Genomic DNA, 20,993 nt, shown 5'->3' with positions numbered 1-20,993 from the left:
GCTTCTGTGCTCCGTCTAAAACAGGCATTAACAATTGCCAAAGGGTGGCAGGCAGTAGTCCAAAGGTCTACTGATGGATTCCTAGATAAACAAAATGTGGTATAGACACATAATGAGATATTATCCAGCCTTAAAAAGGAAGGAAATTCTGATTCCCCATAATATGGATGAACCTTCAGGACATTATGCTAAGTGAAATAATCCAGATGCAAAAGACAAACATGGCCTGCTTCCACTCACAGGAGAATACAGAATAGCCATTCGTAAGACAGAGAGACTAGCGTTTACGGGACTGGGGGTAGGGGGATGGGGAGTCACTGTTCAGTGGGTACAGGGTTTCAGTCTCGGATGAGGAAAAGGTTCTAGAGATGGATGGTGGTGAGGGCTGTAAAAAAAAGGTGACTGTACTTAATGCCACTGAACTGTACACTTTAAAGTACTTAAAATGGCAAATTTATGTTATGTGTATTTTTACCACATGAAAAAGGCACTAATCTCCAGATGCAGTATCTTTCATCCAGCAAATCTCTATCAGCCATTTACTGTGGGTCAGGTACTGCTTCAGGGTCAAGGTTCAGAGCAGTGGGATAAACAGACCAAGCCCACGTTCTCAGGAACACGGGGCTGGGGGTGGAGGCAGACAACCTACAAACAGATAAGCGTACAGTACGGCAGGTGGGAGCGAGTGCAATGGAGAAAGACGCTACCGGGGTGAGACGGGGGGAGTGTAACAGTGTAGCAGGTGAGGCTGTGCTTCATTGGGAAAGACTCCTCCGACGGGTGACGTCTGAGCAGACTTACAGGGACAGAGTGCTGCGGGCTGACCCACGACCCTGAGTAGCTGGAAGGGGCAAGAGGAGGGAGGGGGCAATAAAGAAGCCCAGAGCTACTTCTTAAATGTCTCATAAACTCTCATATCCATTGGGTCGCAAAGAGTCGGACACGACTGAGCGACTGAACTGAATTCAAATTGTCAAAGGGACCGTTTATAGGTCAGTATAGAAAGAAATATGCCTTCTACATCTATGTGTCTTTCATTCACCTTAAAATGAACAGGAAAACCTATTCCCCTACCTTTTACTAAGATGCACGCCTCTCAGGAGACAACTTACATCGTTCATTGTTAGAGCGCCCTCCAGTGTCTCTGTATGACAACAGCATCTGGCACGGATTTTTTTTTCCCCCCTCCTGAATTTTGGTATTTGGCCAAAGAGTAAAATGGGCATATCATCCTGCTCACAAAGAATCCTGTGAGATTAAGTAAAACAACAAGTCAAGTGGAAGTGCTTTAAAATAAGCCTGCGCTACTTGTAAGTTTGTGCAACATATACATATGTGTGCGATGATGTAAAATGACTATATAAACTTTTAGAAGGTTCATGTTTTAAAATACACTTTTTTTTTAGCAATATACAACTTTCAGCTAAAAGGCAAACACAATCTACCACTAAATTTTAACGCTAATTTTACTAGGGGTGGCAAGTGCTGTCTTTACAATTTTTCAGTATTTTGGGGTTCTAAATATCAATATTTGAAGAGACCTGCATATACTCACAGGGAATTTTGGTCACTCTGCTTTCTTGGTCAGAAACACGGCATGGGGTAAATGATGGTTACATTTTACATTTAGGAGTATAAACTTTAGGAACTTTTACTTTGCATGTATGTGTATAGCTTGTATATTATATACAATCCCATACAGAGTTTGTCAAAAAGATTGAAATCATACTATGTGTATAGTTTTATAATCTCTTTCTGGCACTTATCAATTTACTGTGAGAATTTTTTATGTTAAAAAAAAGAATACAGAAAAAAAAAAGAATACAGCATGGGGAAACAGTTCAGACAGACTTGTTCACACCAAGCAGCCTATTAAAATGGAATCCTTACTTTCTCATGGAAATTGGTTTTGGTTCCTTTATTATGGAATCAAGCACTTCTGTCAGTCTCAAAGCCTTAGAGGAAGACGTTACATGCAGTGTAGTTCTGAAAAGAACTAGAAGTTTAACTACGTGGCCATTTGCAGAAACACTTGTAGGCTGGGTCAGTGTGACGTTGAGGCCACAGAGGGAAAAGCCACCAGTGGTTGTAGTCAGGAGACGGGGCTCTCTCTAGGCCTGGCACCACTAGCTGTCTGACCAGCAGGAAAGAGTCTCTGCTTATTCTACTGTGCACGAGTCTACTGCTGCCAAGGAAAACGTGCAAGTAGGCCTCCAAAAGACATACTGCAATCCAGGTACATCCAGCACCATTTCTGGAGGGCAATCTGACAACAAGCATCAAAAAGCTTAAGATGTCCATACTCTTTCACCCAGCAAGTTCACACACAGAAAATCACCTCCAAGAACTTAAGTAAGGGTAGCCACAGAGACCTGAATATAGGGACATTTATCTGTGCATTTCTTAAGGAAAAAAAAAAAAAATTGGAAATACACACAATGAACATCTGCGGCTATATACAGAGAAATATATATGTGATGGCTGTGGAACAACAGTAAACACCAACGCTCAAAGATTAGTGTGTGTGTGCTCAGTCATGTCTGACTCTTTGCCATCCCATGGACTGTAGTCTGCTGGGCTGTTCTGTCCATGAAATCTTCCAGGCAAGAATACTGGGGTAGGTTGCCATTTCCTACTCCAGGAGATCCTAAACTTTAACCAAAACATAAAATGAAAGCAACTAAATAAAAAGTCATCTTAAATCTGGCTTATAATTGAAAAAGGAAGGAAAGGAGGGAGGAAGGAACGGAAAATAAAACAAAGAAGGGAAAGAAACAAAAAAGGAAGGAAGCAGGACTTCCCTAGTGGTCCAGTGGTTAAGAATGCACTTTGCAATGCAGGGGACACGGGTTCGATTCCTGGTCGGGGAACTACGATCCTACATGCTGCGGAGCAACTAAGCACACATACGACGACTAGAGAATCCTTGCACCGCAAAGAAAGATCCTGTGCACAGCAACTAATGCAGCCAAATAAAGAAAGAAGAAAGGAATGTCAATTCTGGGACCCACTTATTGTCTATATCATTCAAATGAGTTATTTAATTGATAAGGTATCTTCAAGTAACAACATGAAATAAATTAAAACTTTTATGAATTATAATGGATTTAAATGTACACCCAAAGTGACCTATATGAAAACACAAATACTATTTCTTTGGAATTTTCTTTATTGATTAGTAAAGTTTTAAACTTAAACTGTCAAGATCATCAGCAATGCACAGAGGAATAAATAAGAAACATGTAACAACAGAACACAGCCCAGCTGCATTCAGAGGCAAGAAAGCATTTTGTTTTTACAACTAACAACTCTTCCATTCTTAAGAATGTCATCAAGCCCACCAACAGCCACTCCCCAAGGAGCCCAGCTTTCTTCTCCCTGTCTTCCTAACATCTCAGCCACATGTGCCTGTGGGCTTCCCCACAGGGAATCAGTCATGTAGAAAACAGCAGCTCCTACAGAATGGCCACTGCAACATTTAGTTAAGGAAACTGTGACCAGAGGCTGTTTTCAGAAATTACATCCATCAGACCTTGGCTGTTACAAAGCCATCGCTGGAGAAAATAACCACTTGAGGAAAAGTGCCGATGCTCAGCAGTGTCAGCCATCCCAGATGCTACCTCACTGACCGTGTGAGGCTCGACTACAACCAAGCATACGCGCTCACCTCTCAGACTCCGATGTGACTTCAGAGAATACCCATCCTCAATGCCCCATTATGGAGTATTTCTAGAAGAATACTTATGCCATAAGAAGTGCTAATGCCACTCAAACATTCCGCGAAGCAGGGGTGCTCAGAAGAGTGCCCTGAGAGGACAGAGACTTCGGTGGCTACAGTTATTCAGAGTAGAATAAAGAAAAGTACATGTTATGAAACTGTCCTCCAAGCCTTTCTGGATCCGTGGGGCCCAGAGGTGAGCAGGTGAAGGTTTTTCAGTTCAGGTTTCTGCTCCAGCCTTTCCTCCCTACCCTCAGTCTCTCCCTTGGCCAACCCAGTGACGTTCCTCTCAGCTTGCACCCACACAGATGGTTCTAACCCACAGCAAAACTCTATAGCAAATGTACAAACGGTACAATGGGAGTGGAAGCCCTACACAGCTGGAATGGGTCCACCAGCGAAGCTTATGCTAATCTGCAGACTTGGCACAGCCTTGCTGGTGCACAGCCCGTGGCTGGGAATTTCCCTCCAGCAACATCTGCTCCAGGAGGCACCACCCACGTGCATGTGCATCTTCCAGTACAGGCCGAGCTACCGCTTTCAGTTCTTGCTCACCAGGTTGGTTCAGTTCAGTTCAGTTCAGTCGCTCAGTCGTGTCCGACTCTTCGCGACCCCATGAATCGCAGCACACCAGGCCTCCCTGTCCATCACCAACTCCCAGAGTTCACTCAGACTCACGTCCATCGAGTCAGTGATGCCATCCAGCCATCTCATCCTCTGGTGTCCCCTTCTCCTCCTGCACCCAATCCCTCCCAGCATCAGAGTCTTTTCCAATGAGTCAACTCTTCGCATGAGGTGGCCAAAGTTTTGGAGTTTCAGCTTTAGCATCATTCCCTCCAAAGAAATCCCAGAGCTGATCTCCTTCAGAATGGACTGGTTGGATCTCCTTGCAGTCCAAGGGACTCTCAAGAGTCTTCTCCAACACCACAGTTCAAAAGCATCAATTCTTTGGCGCTCAGCCTTCTTCACAGTCCAACTCTCACATCCATACATGACCACAGGAAAAACCATAGCCTTGACTAGACGGACCTTTGTTGGCAAAGTAATATCCCTGCTTTTTAATATGCTATCTAGGTTGGTCATAACTTTTCTTCCAAGGAGTAAGCGTCTTTTAATTTCACAGCTGCAGTCACCATCTGCAGTGATTTTGGAGCCCAAAAAAATAAAGTCTGACACTGTTTCTACTGTTTCCCCATCTATTTCCCATGAAGTGATGGGACCAGATGTCATGATCTTCGTTTTCTGAAAGTTGAGCTTTAAGCCAAATTTTTCACTCTCTGCTTTCACTTTCATCAAGAGGCTTTTAGTTCCTCTTCACTTTCTGCCATAAGGGTGGTGTCATCTGCGTATCTGAGGTTATTGATATTTCTCCCGGCAATCTTGATTCCAGCTTGTGTTTCTTCCAGCCCAGCGTGTCTCATGATGTACTCTGCATAGAAGTTAAATAAGCAGGGTGACAATATACAGCCTTGACGTACTCCTTTTCCTATTTGGAACCAGTCTGTTGTTCTATGTCCAGTTCTAACTGTTGCTTCCTGACCTGCATATAGGTTTCTCAAGAGGCAGGTCAGGTGGTCTGGTATTCCCATCTCTTTCAGAATTTTCCACAGTTTATTGTGATCCACACAGTCAAAGGCTTTGGCATAGTCAATAAAACAGAAATAGATGTTTTTCTGGAACTCTCTTGCTTTTTCGATGATCCAGCGGATGTTGGCAATTTGATCTCTGGTTCCTCTGCCTTTTCTAAAACCAGCTTGAACATCTGGAAGTTCACAGTTCACGTATTGCTGAAGCCTGGCTTGGAGAATTTTGAGCATCATTTTACTAGCCTGTGAAATGAGTGCAATTGCGCGGTAGTTTGAGCATTCTTTGGCATTGCCTTTCTTTGGGATTGGAATGAAAACTGACCTTTTTGGTTACTGCCCACTAGTTTTACTCTGGTTTTACCTCATTTCCCACCAACTCCTGTGTCCAGGCCACGGGCATGTCCCCTGCCTCCAGGCCGCCTGGTCTATCTACTCCCTTATGGTATTTCCTATTTCCTCAGAGTCTCTCACCTCTTCTCTGCAGCCCTACTCCTAGCAGAGGCTCTTTTTTCCTCAAAAAAAAAAAAAGCATTCCAAATACTCTTTCCCATCCCATTCTTTTAGTTGCTTATTCATGTCTGGCTCTTTCTGACTCTAACGGACTGTAGTCCACCCATCCCATTCTTTTAGGAGGCCATTCTAGAAGGCTCTAGCTCCAATTCTTGGACCTCTGGTCTACTATCTTAGATCATCTTTACTCCATCCTTCAGCCCTTCCTTTCTCTATCTCTAGGGTAAATAATTATCCTTCTTTGCCTGAAACAGGATCTTCCTGGAATGTGGGACCTTCAATGCTAAAACCAGGACAGTAGTCCTAGGCAAGTTGAGACAGTTGTTCCCCCTATCTCCCTGAACTAAAGTTTCTTTCTGCCTCATAACCCAAAACATAATTTTTTGTTTACAGTATCCCATTTAGCTTCTCACTATGCATTTGGGCAACTAAAGTCAATTTCTAATGATGCCAACAAACATTTAAAAATACCTAACACTTCGCATTGAGCTTTTAATACCAAGTCAAGTGACAAAGTACACATATTCTTAGAATTCTGAGTTCTTTTCAAAATGCTCACTCAGAAGTTTGTTCTTTTTAACCCTGGCCTCCTCTTTACCATTCTTTCTACAAAGGCTTTTCCCCTTGCTCGCTCACTGCTTGCATTCTTCTATGCCTACAGTTTCTCCCCTCTGCTCCCTTTTCTTCCATCTCCATCCTCCATTCGAGTGGTTATCAAAAGAGCAAACTAAACCCAAGGTAAGTTGAAGACAGAAAATAATAAATATTGGAACAGAAATCAATGAAATTAAAAACAAAAAATAGTTCTTTAAAAAGATCAATAAACTGAAAACTCTAGCCAGACTGATCAAGCAAAAAGCAAAGAAAAAAGGACTACAAATATCAGGCAGAGAGAGCAAGTCACTACTGACAATATGAATATGAAAAGGATGACAGGGCTGGAGGCAGGAGTGAGGGTTAATTGCAAAAGGGCTCAAGAGAACTTGGGGGAGGCAATGGCACCCCACTCCAGTACTTTTGCCTAGAAAATCCCATGGATGGAGGAGCCTAGTGGGCTGCAGTCCATGGGGTCGCTAGAGTCGGACACGACTGAGCGACTTCACTTTCACTTTTCACTTTCATGCCTTGGAGAAGGAAATGGCAACCCACTCCAGTGTTCTTGCCTGGACAATCCCAGGGACGGGGAGCCTGGTGGGCTGCCGTCTATGGGGTTGCACAGAGTCAGACACGACTGTAGCGACTTAGCAGCAGAAATTCGGGGGTGATCTAAAACTGGCCCATGGGGATGGGCTGCACAATTCTGTATTCAAGAATTGTTGCATACAATACTCTTACCAGCTGCTTTAGCTATTATCAAGGTTCTGGGACATTCTAAGCTTGATTTTCTGGAAGCTACAGTGTATCACCTTGCTGATAATAATGCAAGGAATGCTGCCCTTAAAGGGACCAACAGCAGCCAAACTTCTGTCATGATCCATAGGGATATTTCCACAAATGATCATTTAGAAAAACTTGCTCGAGAAGCCCAACAACTGGCTTCAGAAAAACAAATCCAGAAATTACATAACTGATGATTTGATAAAAAGAGAAAGCTCTGGTTTGGACAAAACAAGCACCCAGTCCTACCAGAGACACTAAAATTCCCACTCCTCACCCCCAATCCTGCATTAAACCACTGGTCTACTGACAAATGATGGAGAAGGGAACAGCAACCCACTCCAGTAGTGTTGCCTGGAGAACTGCATGGACAGCGGAGCCTGGTAGGCTGCAGTCTGTGGGGTGGCAAAGAGTTGAACACGACTGAGCGACTACACAACAAAAACGGACAGATGACAGCCCTCATGCATCAATACTGGTGGGGAAATCAACAAGGCCACAAAAGGCGCCTGCCTCACGTGTTACACGGTCCAAAGCACAATCCAGGGAAGCCATTCTTACTGCTCCCAGATATCTCAACCTGTTTAATGAACCATCTGAGGTCTGGCAAATGAATTTTATACATTTACTCCATCTAGTGGATACAAATGTGTTTCACTCATGGCCTGTATGTTTCCCACTGGACCAAAGGCTTCCCCTGCAGAATTCCTCTCAGATTTCATAGTAACTGAGGAATCCATTTTTACTGGCCAGGCACTTCAACAAGTATGTGCTGTCCGTTTGGTTTTACAACACTTTGATTGTACTTGCCACCCTCAATCATCTTGTTTAGTTAAACACATTAACATCATTAAGACTCAACTGGCAAAATCTGTAGAGACTCTCCAACTATTTTGGCCAAAAGCATTCCATTGATATTTCTAAATCTCAGATCCACCCCTTTGAAACTCATAAACTTGCAACCTTTGGAACAGTCACAGAATGTCCAATACACTTGACTCCTGCTTCTTTTGACTCACAGCTGATAAAAGCAGAGATACGCCAATATTGCAAAGGCCTAACTGGTGCTGTTAAAAGTAACCATGTTTTGGTAGAGCAATCTTTTCACAGTGTGCCCTCAGGAAATGAAGACCTTAAGCATCACACACTGATTGTAACCTGGAGATTTCATCTTTCGGAAAAGACACGTCCAGAACTCTCTTCAATCTCATTGGAAAGGCCCCTATCGAATACTGCTAACCAACCACTGTGCCACCAAACTCCAAGGAACAGACTCCTGGATTCATGTGACACCCATGAAGAAAGTGCAAAGTGTGACTGGAACTGCGTGTCATCTGGTGACCTGAAAGCAAAGATTTTCCAGAATTGAAGAATATAACAACCGATGAGACAGCTTTCTATACACATACAATACGTAAAAACAATCATCTCATAAAAAAGAAGAAAAGGGAACTATATAGATTTTTCTATTTTCTGGAGTTAAGTCAGTATAAATCAAAAGTAGATTCTGATAAGTTAAGATATATACAGTAATATACAAACAATTAAATACTATCCAGCCATAGGAAGGAATGGAGTTCTAATACATGCTACACACCATGGAAGACTCTTGAATTATGCTAAGTGAAATAAGCCAGAAACAAAATGACAAATATTGTATGATTCCACTTATATGAAATACCTAAAAGAGGCAAATTTAGAGAGACAGAAAGTAGATTAGAGAATACCAGGTGCTAGGGAATGAAGAGTTACTGTTAATAGGTACAGAGTTTCTGTTTGGAGTGATGAAAAAAATGGGGGGATAATGATGATGTCTGCAAAGCACTGTGAATATGATAATGCCACTAAACTGTACACCCAAAATAGTTAAGATGGCAAAGCTTGTTATACATATTTTACCACAATTTTTTAAAGAGGCATATAGTAAGCCTGAGGGCAACCACTAAAAAAATAGTGAAAAAAATCATTAAAGAAATAAAAAATATCATGTAAGAAAATACTTAATGCAAAAGAAAGAAGAAAGCAACAGTAAAAGAATATAAGAACAAAAAAGAGATGAAACATATAGAAACCAATACCAAATAAATACAAGAAAGGAAAACTACAGACTAACGTCACTCATGAATACAGATGTAAAACCCTCAAAAAATATTCACAAATCAAATCCAACAATGTATACATAAAAAGAACTATAGGCCATGACCAAGTGGGATTTATTCCAGGTATACAAGGCTAGCCCAATATTCAGAAATCACTTAATATAATCTGCCACATCAACAGGCTAAACAAGAAGGAAAAAAAAAGCACCTCAGTAAATGGGGAATAAAAACCATCTATAGAACACCTACAATTAACATCAGACTCAACAGTGGAAAACTGGATGCTTTCCCTAAGATTGGGACCAAGGCAAACAGGAGTCTCATCACTCCTATTTAATGTCTTACTTAGTAAAACCATTAGCTAGTGCAACTAGACAAGAAAAGGGAAAAGAGAATCTTACTGTATTACAAATGTATGAAATCACCTCACTGAAGGGGCTGGGAAGAAAAGGTGCTAACCCAAGTAACTGTGGAAATAAGTGGAGTCTCTACGACTAAAGGGAAAGGAACTGTATCTAAGCACTGGACTTTAAAGTCTTTTCCCGAGAAGTATGGTCTAACAAGTCAGATACTGCTACGTGCACACTGAAATTGAATAACTGAGTGACTGGATAGTGTATAGTGGAAGCCAGGTCTCTCACTGTTGGGATGAAAATTTATAAACAAGGCGGGTGAGGAGGCTAGAATGATCCATGTGGTAATGGATTAGAATACAGTATGAACTCACCTTTAGCTTAATATAGGTACAGATGGTTACATGAGAAATATTTCTAGATGTGTACATATGCATGGATTACTATTTACACAAATTTCTTTGCTCTGCCAGCTGAGAGGATTTAAAAGACATTCCTAGCAGTGGGCAGTTATGTGCCCCCAATGAGGGCAGGGTATTTCTGTAAATTGGTCGGCAGCAGCAGAGAGCTGCTGGGCTGGAGAAAGGAAGGGCAGGGAAGCACCAGGGAAGCACCACTGCAACAGAGGAAAACGCTGGAGGGTCGGGAAGAGGGTTCAATAACTGCCTATCAGCAACACTGCTGATGCTCTAAAAACAAGAGAAAAGCCACCAGAAGCCAGTCTACTGGCTTGAAGAGGAAGTGCTAGACAACTGGGATAGAAAGTAAAGACACCTGCAGGCAGACTTTTTTAAGCTGACCTTGGGCACATTTACTTTTCCCATCCCCATGTGTTCTGAAGGCGCCAGGACCCATAGAATTTAACCTGGGAAGGGCTCTGCATGAAAGCCTGCTGCCATGGCCTTGGTGGGGTGTCTAAGAGTGCTGAGACTAGGCCAGTGTGCTAAGAGGAATGAAGTGCATTATGAGCTTAGCCCCAGGAGCCTTAGAAGTCAGTGACCCGGTGTAGTCACTGGACCCATTGTTGAAGAGGCCACAGAAGCTGGCCCCTTCATAGGCCAGAAAAGGACTTTCTGGAAGGGTACACCCTTTCAGGGGCTCCTCTGGCTTCACTGTTGACCCCAGAACCCAGAGACATTACCAGGCCAGGATCTAGGAAATGGGAAGGTGGGATGCACAAGCCAGGTGGTTCCTGGCATGGAACACCAGTGAGTCAGGAAGCACGGAGCAAGCAGATGTAACCAAGTTCCAGAGCCTCTGATTTTGTTTCTGAACCCAACTCTGCCATTCTCTGCTTTGAGTGTCAGTCAGCCTCTGCGAGCCTTGGTTTCCTCATCTTTATAAATGAGTCACGCAGCTTCTTTCCATGGTGATCAGGGAACAGAATGAGGGAACATATATGTGCATGTGGTTGGCAAACAAGCAAATCTCAACCAGCGGTTCTCAAAGTGTCATCTGAGGATACCTGGGGTAAGGAGGTGGCACCCTGAGACCCTGTGAAAGGGTCTTCGAGGTCTTCCCTTTTCCAACTGGTTTGTGCATGAGCCTGGAAATTTCTAGGTAAGCTTTCTCCAAGACAGGTGATATGTGACTCCAACTGTCCTTAATTAAACTGAAGACATTTTAAAAAATATACCACGCCACTTTTCTCTAATATTTTTCATTAAAGATGCAATCTGCGTTCAATTTATATGGATTTGTGATTTTAAAATGACTAAACTTTTAAATTAAAAAAAAAAGCAACAGATACAAGCAAAAACTCTCCGGGGTCCTCAATAATTTCTCAGCGAGTAAAGGGGTCCTGAGACCAAACAGTTTGGGAACCGCTGCGTGAACAACCAGGTGGAGGCGAGCCGCCTCCCGGCCCTACGTTCCTGGCTTCCCTGTGTGGGGCCGCGAGTTTTTTGGGTTTGAGAGGTCGAACGTTTGTACCCATTTTCCGGACTCAGACAACGGCCCTCCCGGACTGAGGCAAGGACATTGCAGGGGGTGGGGGCGACCCCCGCGGGGCGTTGCCGACCTTGGCAAAGGTCGAGCACGCGCGCTCGGGAGGTTCACGGCGCTCGCGGCCCGCGGGGCTTCCCGCCAGGGGCCGAGGAGGCCGCGCCTGCGCAGCGCTGAGCCGAATGCCGACCCACAGCGAGCGCGGCCGAGCGGCGGGGGACTGGGGACCAGCACTCACAGCCTAGGCAGCGCCGCCGCCGCCGTCGCTCCTCGCGCCGCCCTCCTCAGCAGACGCTGCGCCATCTTCCCGACGCACGCGTCCCGCCCTATCCGTCTCCACTTCGTCCCGCCCCTCTCCACGTCCCGCCCACTCCCCGCAAGCCACGCCCCCGCGCTCTGAGCTCCTGCCCCCTCGGGCTGTCTGAGCTTCCAGGCTGAGTTCAGATCAGTCTAATCGCTCAGTCGTGTCCGACTCTTTGCGACCCCATGAACTGCAGCACGCCAGACCTCCCTGTCCATCACCAACTCCCGGAGCTTACTCAAACTCATGTCCATTGAGTCGGTGATGCCATCCAACCATCCTGTCCTCTGTCGTCCCTTCTGCCTTCAATCTTTCCCAGCATCAGGGTCTTTTCAAATGAGTCAGTTCTTCGCATCAGGTGGCCAAAGTATTGGAGTTTCAGCTTCAGCATCAGTCCTTCCAAAGAAATCCCAGGGCTGATCTCCTTCAGAATGGACTGGTTGGATCTCCTTGCAGTCCAAGGGACTCTCAAGAGTCTTCCCTTGGTCTTCCCTTGTGGCTCAGCTGGTAAAGAATCCGCCTGCAATGTGGGAGACCTGGGTTCGATCCCTGGGTTGTAAAGATCCCCTGGAGGAGGGAAAGGCCAACCACTCCAGTATTCTGGCCTGGAGAATTCCATGAACTATATAGTCCATGGGGTCACAAAGAGTCTGACACGACTCAGCGACTTTCACTTCACTTCACTTCACTTCACTTCAGGTTGGATACTAACAGATTTCAGGCTGAAACGCGAGGCAAAGTCTAAAGGGGGGTGAGGGGTTCTTTCTTGAGTGGGTCTTTGGGTGACTGAATCCAACCCTGCCCACGCTTCTGGGTTTTTAGGGCAGCTTTTGATAGAGCTTGCATATTCCCAGCCCAACATAGCCAGATTTTCAAGGAATTTCTTTGTTGGTTTTGTTTAAATATTACCTAACAAAGTTTGTGAGCCTCATCTTGTGCGTGCCTTGGTTAACAGTTAATCCTTTATGGGGCATTTATGCCTGTAATAGGCATAGAATAGCTACTGCTGGCAGTTTTCTGGGCGAGGGAAATGCTTGTTGAAGACACCGGGCGGCACACACTACCCTTCACTCCGACTCCTTCCTGCCAGATAGCAAATACAACTCTAGCTTCACAGTCAGGAGAACACGAAGGTATTAAACAGCTTACCAGCTGTGTGGCTTTGGGCAAATTACTTAACCTCTCCCTGCTTCAGTTTTCTCCTGTAAAAAGGAAAATACAAATAGTACTCACCTCATAGGGTAATTAAAACGTATTATAAGGATATGTTGCATTAACGTATATAAAGAGCTTAAAACCTCTTCTGGCTCAGAGCACATGCTCAGTAATGTTAACTACTTATTATTATCATCACACCAATTCCTTTCTTAACACTCATTAGTGACATTCGATGAGAAGTGTTAAAAAAACAAATGAAGACCCACCTTAAAAATCCTGAGTAGACAACCCAGCTTCATCATACAATCAAAGCCTAATTTGACTTATTTTGCAAGACAACTTGACCTAGGTTATTTCTTGCTTATGCCTCTGAAAATCACAAGCAAAACTTGAACTACTTCCCAAGGTTGATATGAGGTAACCGCTGCTCAATTCCTTATCATTGAAGAAAAGTCTAATACCATAAATACCATAACTAATCACTGTGAAGAATGAACAGTTACTACTTTCTCACTAAAGGAGCTACTTTGTAACAATATATCCCTGAGTCTCATTCCATGCTTTGGTTTGAGTGCTTCCAGTTTGCAAGATGTCTTTTCCATCTGTCCACAATAAACTTTTACCAATTACTACCTCGAGCATTCGTTGGTTTTACTTCTGTTACTTATCAACTTTTGACAGCGTTTAGAATAAAACCCCATCGGAGAAGGCAATGGCACCCCACTCCAGTACTCTTGTTTGGAAAATCCCACGGACAGAGGAGCCTGGTAGGCTGCAGTCCATGGGGTCGCTAAGAGTCGGATACAACGTCTTCACTTTCACCTTTCACTTTCATGCATTGGAATAGCAAATGGCAACCCACTCCAGTGTTATTGCCTGGAGAATCTCAGGGACGGGGGAGCCTGGTGGGCTGCCATCTGTGGGGTCGCACAGAGTCGGACAGGACTGACGCGACTTAGCAGCAGCAGCAGCAGCAAAATAAAACCGCTGTTCTTCACCATGACTCTGAAGCCCGTACTCTAATTTGGCTCCTGCCTGTCTCTTCACCCTCGTCTCAGCCCCACCTATCTTCTTTCTGTGGGTTTTTTTGGGAGGAGGGATTTGTTTTTTTGCAGGGGTCAAGCCCCACAGCATGTAGGGACCTAGTTCCCTGACCAGGGATGGAACCGAACCCCCTGCTTTGGAAGCTTGCAGTCTTAACCATGGGACCTCCAGGGAAGTTTTTTCGGTTTTTAGCATGATAAACTCTCTCCCACTTCAGGGCACATGCTGTTCCTTTCTTTTTTTTCTTTCTTTTGTTCACATGGTGTTTCTTATCCCCAGAACTCTTATGGCCAGACTGTCGCATCCTCTCGGACATTTACCCTACCTGCCACCTGCTCAAAGCGCCTGAGCCGACAACCCGCACTAGAGCATCCTCCTGGTCTGTTTCACTGGCACAGCCGCCTGATCGTCTCCATCACCACCCGCATCACAGTGTTTGTTTACCAGCTTGTGAATTTACTTTCTTACTGTTGCCTTTCCTCCTGTGGTTCTCAGGGTGGGAGGGAGTATGGCCATAGACAGATGGGTTTGGGAGTGTGTGGTTGTCATTTAGAAAGTAGGGCTAGGGGATGTTTGGACTTTCCCACTCACAGAAAGGCTGCTAGTGCTCTGCTCTAGAAACTCTATAGAAATAGATGTGACCTCTTTGAGAGCAGGGACCCAGTGCATCTTGTCATTGCTGTGTGCCCCCAGCACGAGGCCCAGTGACTTGCCACCTGTGGGTGTTTAATAAATATAAGATGAAAATGTTCCTCTAGCCTCATTATAATTCCGAGAACTGCCATGTGAGTTGTTATCCTTACTAAAAATGCCCCGGAAGTTATGAATTTTTTAGGTAAAATACAACCTCCAATGACTCTTTTGCTAACTGATTCCAATTTCTTTAAAATTCTGCTTGAAGAAATTATAGCTATGCCCATTCTAACCAGGACTACTGTGGTTTTATTCAACCTCTTGTGAGATTACTAACTTGTGGGTTTTAAGGATTGTTTCCTAATGTTGGTAGACTTTATTAATTTCATCTACCTAGTATACGGATTCCTGGAAGAAACTATTTTTCCAGATATAATAGAGAAAGGGATCTAGTTCTTTTCCAGGAGCTAGTCACATCTGTCTTTACTCAAGCCTCCAAAACTGAAAGAAAAAGAAAATTGTGTTTGCTCCAAGGGCACTAAAAATATGAAATTTAGCAAGTTGAATAATTCTGTGAGACCTTGCTGAGTTAAGCAATCTGGTGAGATAAGAAGGAAGGCTAACAGAAGCATCACAACTCCAGAGCACACTGGGCTTATGGGTGACGAGGGTGGGTACCAGAATAACCAATCAACGATGATCACTGTTGAAGCTGAAACATGGGTACATGGGTGGGAGTGGGATTTATTATATATTCCTCAATTTATATATGTTTAAAAATATTTTTAACAAAAAATTAAAATAAAAATCAATTCAAATAATGCCTTGCATAGAAACAGCCAGATGCAAATTTATCCAAAGGCAGTTAACCTCAGGGCCGCTGACTTGCACTGGTCCCCTCCAAGTGCCCACCAGGGCACAAGGGCATTTGTTTTTGTAAACTGTACCAAAGTAAGATATTTTAACTACCATTGGTTAAGACACTTTCTTCGTCTACTCCAACTGTTCCTCTCTCAGATTTCCTTAATGTTGGATGGCGTAGGAATGGCTGCATGTATTTTGGGAGTCCAGCTAAGGAAAAGCTGAGCTGGGATATATTTGGCTTAGATTTCATAGAATACGTTTGTGTGGTTTGCAGTCACTTCCATGTCTAATTATGAGCAGTTCTGGTTTAAGAATGACTTTCAGGAATTCTGCTGCCCACTGTACTGACTCGTGTGCATAAAGATGCAAAGGTCAGAGGTCATATCCCAATAAGAACATGCCCCTTGGGTACCTGGCCCCAGCAGTGCATGCGTAGTAAAAGAGAAACAGATTTGGAGGGCACGGAGCCAGAGACCATCGGTGGAAAATTCTTCCAGTCATCAGAAATGTAAAATTGTCGAGAGAGGGTTCGGTCCTTATCTCTAACTGGCCAATATGGAAGCTCTCTCCTGTGTGGAATACACTCTGATAGCATCGTGATGGCTTTCACAGTGTTGGCTCAGCTTGGCTGGGACCACTTCTCCCAGAATTTCCTTGCCTGCGGGAAACCAGGTTGGGGTTGTTCATAAGAGACATTCGCATGAGCTCTGGAAGGTGGAGGTGAAGCCCCAGGTCCTGCGGGCTCACCCTGTTGACATGGGGCAGTCAGTGTTTACTTCCTCTCTTTTGAGATTATCTACGGATTCCTGAGTGTTCACTGGAAGGACTGATGTTGAAGCTGAAGCTCCAATACTCTGGCCACCTGATGCAAAGGGCTGATTCGTTTGAAAAGACCTGATGCTGGGAAAGATTGAAGGCGGGAGGAGAAGGGGACGACAGAGGATGAGATGGTTGGATGGCATCACCGACTCAACAGACATGAGTTTGAGTAAGCTCCGGGAGTTGGTGACGGATAGGGAGGCCTGGTGTGCTGCAGTCCATGGGGTTGCAAAGAGTAGGACACCACTGAGCAACTGAACTGAACCGAACAGAACAAACCTCATGACTTACCTTCATATCCAACTCATTCTTTTCCAACTCAGACAAACATTTATTGACACAATTCCTGATCTCAAAATTCAGGCACGAGCTACAGTATGGATGGGCCTTGAGGACATTATGAGGAATGAAATAAGCCAATCACAAAAGGAGAGGTACTATACACAATTTCACTTATATGAAGTTTCCCAGAGTAGTCAAATTCATAGAGACAGACAGAGAATGGGGGTTGCCAGGGGCTGGAGGGAAGGGAAATAGGGAGCTAGTGTCTGATGGGTACAGAGTTTAGAAAGATGAACTCTTTCTGAAAGATGAACAGAGGTCTAGGGGTGGATGGTGATGGGTGCACAACAGTGTGACTGTACTTAATGCCAGGGAGCTGTACATGTACATGGTTAAAATGGTGAATTTTATGAAGCTCATATTTTTCCAAATAAGAAAAAAGATTTCATTTACCTATTTTTAAAGTATAGTTGATTTACAGTGTTATATAGTTTCAGATGTATAACATAGTAATTCAATATTTTTATATATTACCTGCCATTTAAAGTTAGTCATATCCATGAGTCTGTTTTCTTATACTCATCCATGTTTTATAATGTTTTAGATTCCATATATAAGCGAAAACATCCAGTGTTTACTTGTCTTTCTCTATCCAGCTTACTTCACAAAGCATAATACCCTCCAGTCCATCTATGTTGTTGCAAATAACAGTTTTTAAACTCTGTTTTTTGTAGCTGAGTAATATTCCATTGTGGAGAAGGCAATGGCACCCCACTCCAGTACTCTAGCCTGGAAAATCCCATGGATGGAGGAGCCTGGTGGGCTGCAGTCCATGGGGTTGCTAGGAGTCGGACACAACTGAACAACTTCACTTTCCCTTTTCACTTTCATGCACTGGAGAAGGAAATGGCAACCCACTCCAGTGTTCTTGCCTGGAGAATCCCAGGGACGGGGGAGCCTGGTGGGCTGCCCTCTCTGGGGTCGCACAGAGTCGGACACGACTGAAGCGACTTAGCAGCAGCAGCAACAGCAATATTCCATTGTATGTGTACACTACATCTTCTTTATCCAGTCATCTGTTAATGGACCCTGAGGTTGGATCCACGTCTTGGCTATTGTGAATAACCCTGCTATGAACATCGGTGTGCATATATCTTTTCTAATTAGTGTTTCATTTTCTTTGGATAAATGCCCAGGAGTGGAATAGTTGGATCATATGGTAGTTCTGTTTTTAATTCTTTAGAAAAACAAAACATTTTAAAAAGCAGCAAGAAAGGGGCAGCCAGGTAAGTGGGAAAAACAGGTGAGCTCTGAGTCTGCTGGTGCATGTGGGAAGGGGAATACAGAAATAGAAAGGATGCTGCGATTCCTTCTGTGTGAGAGGGGCAGGGAAACCAGGAGGCTCTGCAAGAAGGGATAAAACTGGACGTGGGGAGTGAGCCTGAGACGTTAGAGGAAGACCAGAGCAAGCAGAGAGGACTGCTCCAGACTCTAAACCACAGGAACGCCCAAGTCTCAAGCAAGGCTGCCCTCCAACATAAGGGTCTCCTGAATGGAAACAGGGTACATTGTTACCACTTGGTCTTTTTGTTTTTGTTCTGACAGCAGAGAATGCAGGATCCTAGGTCCCCTGACAAGGGATCGAACCCTCGTTCTCTGCATTGGAAGGGCAGAGTCTTAACCACTGGACTGCCGGGGAAGTCCCACCACTTGGTCTTAATAATTGTCATGAAACTCAAATAACTCTCACTGTTAATCTTCGAGGTACTTAATTTTTGTATTGGCTCAGCTACACTTTTGGAAAACAGTCACACCCCGGGAGATATTGAATAACAATAATAATCAACCCATGGTTTACAGTAATCATTTCAAGCTTAAATAACTTAAATAACCACTTACAGCAGTACCGATTAGGAAAATGAAGCTGCATTATTCCTTTGTTACAAACACCAAAGGCTCTTTATCATCATCCATTTTCCCCTTCCTTTGGGTGTCTGGCCCACGTAGGTTATTTTCACCAAAGTTGCGTCTCAAAGGCTGGAGGGCCAGTGTCACTGATTCAAGACTTCAGAATGTTGCACTTAGAAAGAAGCATATTAGAAGTTCTGTGGAATAATTTTTCAACAGTCGCATGGATAGAACTACACTCTGAAACCATCCAGGCCTCCTGCTGCTCTAATACAAAACCCTCCCAGCCTTACCTCCTGGCAGGCGCTGCCTTTGATAACGTGATGACTGTGTCTGGCTTTCTTGGGGAGAGAGGAGACTGTCTGTCAAATTTAGGCCAAATGCAAAATAACTAGAGACCACATTGTGGACTTTCTGAGCCTCAGCTTTCTCTTTATAAGGTGGGGGAAGTTAGACTTCGCTGACCTCTAAAATTCCTTCTGGCTCCCAAATACTGATTGTATAACCAAGATTCTTTTCCAATCTCAGCCTCTGAAACTGTGCTGCAGCGCCCCCTAGTGTCTCGGGCAGATGGTTTCCCGACCCCCCCACCCGCACCCCCACCTCTCCAACCTCCCACACACTCCCTCTGGGACTCTCCGGGGCCCTTCCCCTGATCCACTTCCTTTTTTCCAAAGCACTTTGTTGTTGTTCAATCTCTCATCCTAGGGGAAAAAGTGAAAGTGAAAGTCGCTCAGTCGTGTCCGACTCTTTGTCCATGGAATTCTCCAGGCCAGAACACTGGAGTGGTCTCTTCCCTTCTCCAGGGGATCTTCCGAACCCAGGGATCAAACCCAGGTCTCCCGCATTGCAGGCGGATTCTTCACCGACTGAACTATCAGAGAAGCCCTCATCCTCGGGGACTGGAATGCAAAAGTAGGAGGTCAAGGATACGCATTAACAGGCAAGTTTGGCCTTGGAGTACAAAATGAAGCAGGGCAAAGGCTAACAGACTTTTACCAAAGCATTCTAAATAACTAGATATTATTTACCATGCTTATGTTGAATGTAAGCCCTGTGAGAACAGAGATTTTTGCCTGTTTTGTTCACTGATGTATCCCAAGCCCCCAGAACACAGCCTGGCACCTGACAGACATTTAGAATTAATTTGTCAAACTGGAAGTTTCAATCTTGAGGCATCCTCTGCCAGGATTTTTATCCTTTGCTTAATTTTCCCTGTTGCTTTTTTTTTTTCAGTTGGAGGATGCTTTACAATATTGTGTTGGCTTCTGCCATACATCAACATGAATCTGCCACAGGTACACACATATCTCCTCCTTCCTGAACCGCCCACTGCCTCACCCCATCCCACCCCTCCAGGGGTTCCCAGAGCACTGGGTTGAACTCCCCTTGACACACAGCAAATTCCCACTGGCTGTCTATTTCACACATGTATATGTTTCTATACTATTGCCTCCATTCGTCCCACCCTCTCCTTCCCCCACTGTATCCACAAGTCTCCTCTCTGTGGCTGCTTCTCCATTAATGCCCTGCAAATAGCTTCATCAGAACCATCTCTCTAGATTCCATACTCATGCATCAATATACATGTCTTTCTCTTTCCGACTCGCTTCACTCTGTATAACAGGCTCTGGATTCACCCACCTCACAATGAATGCTGGAGAGGATGTGCAGATAAGGGAACCCCTGTTACTTTAATTCACTTTTTATATTAAGGATTATCTTAATATATATTATATATAATAATATATAATTATCTTAGTATATACTTATCTTAATATATAATTATCATAGTATATAATTATCTTAATATATATGCTGTTTCGTCTTTTTTAATTTTGAAAAAAGTGTTATATTTTGGACTCACCTCACGGCACACAAGTTCTTAGTTCCTTGACCAGAGATCAAACTCTTGCCTCCTGTATTGGAAGCATGGAGTCTTAACCATCGGACCGCCAGGGAAGTTCCCAGTTTCTTTTTCTTCTTAATTGCCTGTGCTGTGGGCTGCATAATAGCCCCCACGATGTCTGCATGCTAATTTCCAGAACCTGTGAATGTGTTACTTTGCAAATGTGATGCAATTAAGGATCTTGAGATGGGGCGATGATTCCGGATTGTGTGGCTATGCCCAATGTAATTACATGGTCCTTGGGACAGAGAAGCAAGAGGGTCAGGGTCAGAACAACAAGATATGACATAGACTCAACTTCAGAGTGATGAGGGGCCCAAGGCGAGGAACGCAGGCATCTTCCAGAGACTGGAGAAGGCAAGGAAACGGCTTCTCCCCTCCAGCTGCCAGGAAGAACACAGCTTTGCTGATGCCTCAGTTTTATCCCCATGAGAGCTGTTTTGGACTTGTTACCTCCAGAACTGTAAGATAATAAAGCTGTGTTGTTT

The 20,993-nt window shown here is 44.2% G+C and overlaps 1 protein-coding gene across 2 annotated transcripts in view; it reads right to left on the bottom strand.

Moving 5' to 3' along the window:
* CLYBL (citrate lyase beta like) overlaps positions 1-20,727 on the bottom strand; it is a 237,887-nt gene extending 217,160 nt beyond the window's left edge. Inside the window, exon 1 of one of the 2 annotated variants that reach the window (XM_027557895.1) lies at positions 20,464-20,727. In XM_027557895.1, the coding sequence (XP_027413696.1) occupies positions 20,464-20,606 (143 nt within the window). In that variant the 5' untranslated portion in view covers positions 20,607-20,727. Of the gene's footprint in view, positions 1-11,825; positions 11,929-20,463 lie in introns of those variants that run through there. The other variant, XM_027557896.1, reaches the window with a different exon arrangement.
* Positions 20,728-20,993: the final 266 nt, after the last annotated feature.

The sequence above is a fragment of the Bos indicus x Bos taurus genome, chromosome 12 (genome assembly GCF_003369695.1).
Source record: "Bos indicus x Bos taurus breed Angus x Brahman F1 hybrid chromosome 12, Bos_hybrid_MaternalHap_v2.0, whole genome shotgun sequence".
Lineage (NCBI taxonomy): Eukaryota > Metazoa > Chordata > Mammalia > Artiodactyla > Bovidae > Bos > Bos indicus x Bos taurus.
This window is presented reverse-complemented; position numbering and strand designations above follow the sequence as displayed.